Source organism: Mustela putorius, unplaced genomic scaffold, assembly GCF_011764305.1.
Source record: "Mustela putorius furo isolate JIRA1106 unplaced genomic scaffold, ASM1176430v1.1 tig00000765_pilon_pilon_pilon, whole genome shotgun sequence".
NCBI classification, from domain to species: domain Eukaryota; kingdom Metazoa; phylum Chordata; class Mammalia; order Carnivora; family Mustelidae; genus Mustela; species Mustela putorius.
The window spans coordinates 11031758-11037757 of record NW_025421470.1 but is presented as its reverse complement, the minus strand read 5'-3'; the positions used below and the strand labels follow the sequence as shown (position 1 = coordinate 11037757).

The following is a 6000-nucleotide window of genomic DNA, read 5'->3' as shown; positions in this document are numbered from 1 at the left end:
ATACTCCCTTCCCGCCCCTTCCCAGGTTAATAAAAAGCTCAGGAGATGGGGCGCCTGGGTGGCTCAGTGGGTTGAGCCGCTGCCTTCGGCTCGGGTCATGATCTCAGGGTCCTGGGATCGAGTCCCGCATCGGGCTCTCTGCTCAGCAGGGAGCCTGCTTCCCTCTCTCTCTCTCTGCCTGCCTCTCCGACTACTTGTGATTTCTCTCTGTCAAATAAATAAATAAAATCTTTAAAAAAAAAAAAAAAGCTCAGGAGAGTAAAAGATGTGTTATTAAAAGAAAGGATAGAGTAGTAGGACAGAAGAGTTGAGAACAAGGAAGAGCTCTTGGAAGTTTAAAAATACAACAGTTGGGGGAAAAGAATCCATGGACAGGTTGGAATGTAAAATTGAAGAGTATTAGGGCAGGGGACTGTCATTTTAAAAATCTAAATGTGTTTAAATTGTTTTGTGTATGAATATTTAGTACTCATTTTTAACTGTAGGCATCTGCCGTGTTGTTAAGTGTAAGGATGGTGCTTATTGTGGATTATTTTTGTTGGGGAAGATGCTGGGTTAGGTTTCACATTGGCTGTTCTTGAACAAAGAATGCCTGGTGGGGATTTTGGAGCCTTGGGCTTGTGTCTGGTATTCTGGACGGGCGTTAGTGCAGTAGACATTGTTTACAGGCTTTCGCAAAATTGGCCATGTTTCTCAGGGGTAGAATGCAGACTCTGGGGTCTGCTGGCCTTGTTCAAATCCAGCTCTGTCGCCAAATGTGTGGTATTGCTCGAATCACTTCACCTCTCTGATTCTCATTTTCTTACTCTGTAATAAGGGCATGGAAGTAACCCGTGCGTCTCACCTGTGTCATAGGGCTGTGACAATGAAGGGATAAAGAGCTATAAAGCTCCTATGAGTGTGCAGCGTGTACTACGTGCTCATTTAAAGAAGCCAGTGTTGAGGCCACCAAGCAGATGGGCGGGTTGTGTAGATGGGGAGAAAGCATGTATTTAAAGAGTAACAACCCACTGGTAGTGATGAAACAGGCTGTCCTGAGCTGCTGGTGTCACTCCCCCGACTGAAATCCTAGTTTCAGGAGAGTCTCACATCCACGTTCCCCAGGGCCCCTCCTTGGACCTGGCGCTAAGAAGCTGCGGAGAGTGAATGAATGAACCCCTTGGTTGTGACACTGATGTGCAGTGCTGTCCCCCAGCGCTGGCACTACTGCCAGTTCCGATCATTAAAGCCACCGTGTTAGTGTGTTTATAAGTATATAAGAAATGAGGTTTTCAGAAACTTAAATGTTGTATTTCAATTACAGGCGTCGATTAGCAAGGTAAAAGTGACAGAACCATGGCTCAGTTTCCAACACCTTTTGGAGGTAAGTTTTCAAACATTTTTCTCTTTTAATGTATTCGAGACCTTTTTCTTTTTTCTTCCCTATTTTTTTTTTTTTTTTAAAGAGGCACCATGCCCAGTGACCCTGAGATCAAGAGTCACATGCTCTATCTGCTGAGCCAGCCAGCAGGCCCTGAGACCCTATTTTTTTTTTTTTAAGATTTTATTTATTTAGGGGCGCCTGGGTGGCTCAGTGGGTTAAAACCTCTGCCTTTGGCTCAGATCATGATCTCAGGGTCATGGGATCCAGCCCCACGTTGGACTCTCTGCTCGGTGGGGTACCTGCTTCCCTTCCTCTCTCTCTGCTTGCTTCTCTGCCTACTTGTGATCTCTGTCTGTCAAATAAATAAAATATTTTTTAAAAATTTATTTATTTATTTGAGAGAGCGATAACGAGAGAAAGCAGAGCAGGAGGGAGGGGCAGAGAGAAGCAGACTCCCCACTGAGCAGGACTCAGGACTCTATCCCGGCACCCCAGGGTCACCACCTGAGCCCAAGGCAGATGCTTAACCCACTGAGCCAGCCAGGTACCCCTCTGAACCCTATTTTTAATATTGTTTCTTCTGGATTCCTTGGAAGCAACTCCTGGGCATCATCTTATATCATCCACAAATATTTTAGCGTGTGTTTCTCAATGATCTGAACGCTTTCAAAGACATAATTATAATACCATTGTCATACCTATAAAATTCTTGATAATTCGTTAATATCCTCATCTATCAAGGCAGTGTTATCCCTGACAGTCTTCAGACCTTTTTTTGTTATGGTTTGTTGGTTCCTATCAGGGTCCAGACATCGCTCTCAGTTCACGTGCCCCTTCTGCCTTTCACTGTTCTCTCTTCACAATTGTATTCGTCGAAGTAACTGGATCATTTATTCTGTACTTTTCCCAAAACTTGAATAGGAAGCAGGACATTTTTGTTTGTTTTACTTTATTTGCTTAAAACATATTAATCTGCATAAAGTAGAGTTTTGGTTTTTTTTTTTTTTTTTAGGTTATATTCCCAATATTATGATGAAAGTGTTAAATATTTTGCTTACTGGCTCGGTTTTTATTTTGTTTTGTTTTGTTTAAAGAGAGGTTGCCGTTATTATGGCTTCCTTTTGGCAACTGTCTGACTAGTCATAAGGAGAGTGAGGCACGAATCACCACCCCTCTGATCACATCCGTTGAGGTCCCTGCGGATTTCCAGTATAGAACCCTCTAAACTCTTTTTTTGTCCCTGTTCTTAGTTACGGGGCAGGTTTGTGTTTTGTTGTGTTTTTGCTTTTGCTTCAGTTCATCGTTCTAGGGACGATTTCAACAAGGCAGGAGGAGTTGCAGGATTACAGGCCTCTGAGTGAAGGGATCATGTCTGTTTCAGTCACTACAGTGTCTCTGATGCCTGACACAGTGCCTGGCACATAGGAAGTGGCCAGTAATTATGTTTCCAGCAACTGACTGGATCCTACCTTTCCTGTCACTGTCTGACCAGACAACATAGAGAGGGGAGGGGTGACGTTAAGACATTTTTGCTTTTGTGCCAGTCACATTGGTATTTTGTATGAACATCTGTATTGCCTGTTCTCACCTTTTGGGAGCATCTGAACTTTGGACGGTCTTCCATCTATGTATAAAGCTACAATTATTTTTAAGACACTGAGGAGACCTAGGACGAAAGCGAGGAGGATCTCAGAAGTGAAGGGGCATCTGGTCAGTCTTAGAGCTGAAACTGAAGGAGAACCCAAATCCCGTTCTCTTCAGTTTGCCTTTGTGTTTTTCCAGGATACCTGTTTTCAAACGCGTCTTTATTGAGGTATAGTTTACATAGCATGAAATTCACCCATTTTAACTGTACAATGCAGTGACTTTTCGTAACTTTTTACAGAGTTGTGTAATCATCACTACAATCCAGTATTTCAATATTTTTGTCACTCCAAAAAGATTTTCATGGAATCATTTGCGATATGAATTATGAAACTATGCTTTGTGCGTAACGTTCTCATGACATTTAAAACACCTGAAAATACAGTTTTAAATTGGTTTGTTGCTTGAGCTTATGTAAATAAATGACTGTTAACTTGTGTCTTATACAGTCCTGCTAGCTATAAGATTATGGGACAAGATTTAAAAAAAAAAAAAAAAGAATTTGTCCCAATATCTTTCTTATTTTGGCCTGTTTTAATTTTCTAACTTGTATGCATAACTTCCAAGGATAAAGAGATGTTAATTAATGAGATTATTATTATTACTATTTTTAAAGATTTTATTTATTTATTTGACAGACAGAGATCACAAGTAGGCAGAGAGGCAGGCAGAGAAAGAGGAGGAAGCAGGCTCCCTGCTGAGCAGAGAGCCCAATGTGAGGCTCGATCCTAGGACCCTGGGATCATGACCTGAGCCAAAAGCACAGGCTTTAACCCACTGAGCCACCCAGGTGCCCCAATTAACGAGATTATTGATAACATAATGGGAAAGAATCTGGAAGTATGAGGGAAATAGTGCATGTGAGCACTTTGGTATTCTTTTTGCATTGACTAATTTGTCTTTTCTTTGGATTCCAGGCAGCCTGGATATTTGGGCCATTACTGTAGAGGAAAGAGCGAAGCATGATCAACAGTTCCATAGTTTAAAGCCAATATCTGGATTTATTACTGGTAATTGGAATCCATATTTTTACATTTTTATTTATCATTAGTGCTTCTATCTGTGGAAAATCTGTCATGCAAAGCTAAGGTGGGCACATATGACACAGAGGACATCTGCCTTTGTCTTGGGCCTGTATTTTTTCAGTTGCTTTTTCTCTACTGCATTCAAACCTGTTTGCACCCCTTTGTGGATGTCAAGCCACATGTTTTGAGCATATCACTGATGGGAATTGGTAAAGGTCAGTGAACCATATTCTCTTAAATAGTAAAGCAGTGTAAAATGCTTGTTTAATTTTGGCCTTGAACTGGTATGGGAAATGTAAATAAATGAACAGATTCTGAATATTTAAAAACAACAACAACAATAACAGAATACTCTTAGTGCTGTATCCCTAAAGTTCCTTTTGTATTTTGCTTGCTTGCTTGCTTGCTTTCTTTCTTTCTTTCTTTCTTTTTTTTCCCCTAAATATTTACTTATTTCTTTATTCATGTGCTCATGAAGGAGGGAGTGAGGGGGGAGGAGGAGGGAGTGGGAAAAGCAGACTCTCTGCTGAGCACGGAGGCTGACGTGGGGGCTGATCCAGGACCCTGAGATCATGACCCCGAGATCATGACCCCAGCTGAAACCAAGAGTCAGTTGCTGAACTGACTGAGCCCCCCAGGTGCCCCTGCGTTTCCTCTTATCTTTTCTGTTTGGTTATTCTTTCGGAGATAGCTTTAGGAAACATGGGATCTAGATTTCCTGGGGACTTTGTGTGTGTGTGTGTGTGTGTGTGTGTGTGCCACAGTTCTCTTTAAACTATTAATTCTTTTTTTTTTTTTTTTTTAAGATTTTATGTATTTATTTGAGAGAGAGACAGTGAGAGAGAACATGAGCGAGGAGAAGGTCAGAGGGAGAAGCAGACTCCCCCTGGAGCTGGGAGCCCGATGCGGGACTCGATCCCGGGACTCCAGAATCATGACCTGAGCCGAAGGCAGTTGTCCAACCAACTGCGCCACCCAGGCGCCCTAAACTATTAATTCTTAATTGTTGATATGACTCTTGTAGTCATTTTTACTTTTCCCCATAAATGTATTCCAGAAGCACCAACTGTTTGACATGTAGATAATAGGAGTCACAGGGAACTTTGAAAAGGAGAAGAGTGGATCATCGGTTTCTTGAGGATTCCTGTAGATGGGCTTTGTTGTATGTGTAGCTGTCCCATCTTACTTAATCGCCGATTAAAGTGGACAGTCTATGCCTACACTTATTAGGCCCTTTTTTGAGATGAATTTTTAAAGTTTTAAGTAGTGAGCTCGTCAATCTGATGGATTCATTCTGCTTTTGCTTATAGATTGACCATGTGGCTTTTAGCATATATTTAAGTCAATATTTGCAGAACTACTAGCCTCCTATTCTTGCAATTTTCTTGTAAGAAGATATCTGTCAGCTGTTTTTTTCTGAAACTTTTTCTATTTAATTTACAGGTGATCAAGCTAGAAACTTTTTTTTTCAGTCTGGGTTACCTCAACCTGTTTTAGCACAGATATGGTAAGTTGGAACGTCACAGAAGCAGAAGGAGGTAAAATAAAATATTCCAGTAATATGGCTTCTTTAGATCTCGAAGGAAACATAAATCTCTAGTCTGACATACTCTACGACTTTTTACCAGAGAATACTTCTGAAAAGTCTTTTCCTATGGAACATTAAAAGAATAAAAGGAAAAGTGATGACATTTGCAGGATAGCGCTGTCAAAAAACTGAATTTCCAGTGGAGAAATTGACATTTTGATATTTTCTCATGAATTTGTTCTAGCTTTATCCCCCTTGTCCATACTCATCTGAATGTCCCACATTTCTTGCTCTATAGTGCAATGGTTCTCCATCTTTCATGACCACAAGGTGAGGAAAATATTTGAGGGCCAGTAGTGAAACAGCCTTACCTTGTATTTATGACAGTGTTGTACAAGGTCAGTGCATAATAAATACTGTTGAATTCCTTGATTAACTAT

At 41.0% G+C, this 6000-nt stretch overlaps 1 protein-coding gene across 4 annotated transcripts in view; it reads left to right on the top strand.

The window, feature by feature from the left end:
* The first annotated feature begins 1303 nt into the window (after nucleotides 1–1303).
* ITSN1 (intersectin 1) overlaps nucleotides 1304–6000 on the top strand; it is a 151760-nt gene continuing 147063 nt past the window's right edge. For 3 of the 4 annotated variants that reach the window (XM_045084537.1, XM_045084536.1, XM_045084540.1), the window contains exons 1-3: nucleotides 1304–1363; nucleotides 3925–4017; nucleotides 5476–5539. In XM_045084537.1, the coding sequence (XP_044940472.1) occupies nucleotides 1336–1363; nucleotides 3925–4017; nucleotides 5476–5539 (185 nt within the window). In that variant the 5' untranslated portion in view covers nucleotides 1304–1335. Of the gene's footprint in view, nucleotides 1364–3924; nucleotides 4018–5475; nucleotides 5540–6000 lie in introns of those variants that run through there. The other variant, XM_045084538.1, reaches the window with a different exon arrangement.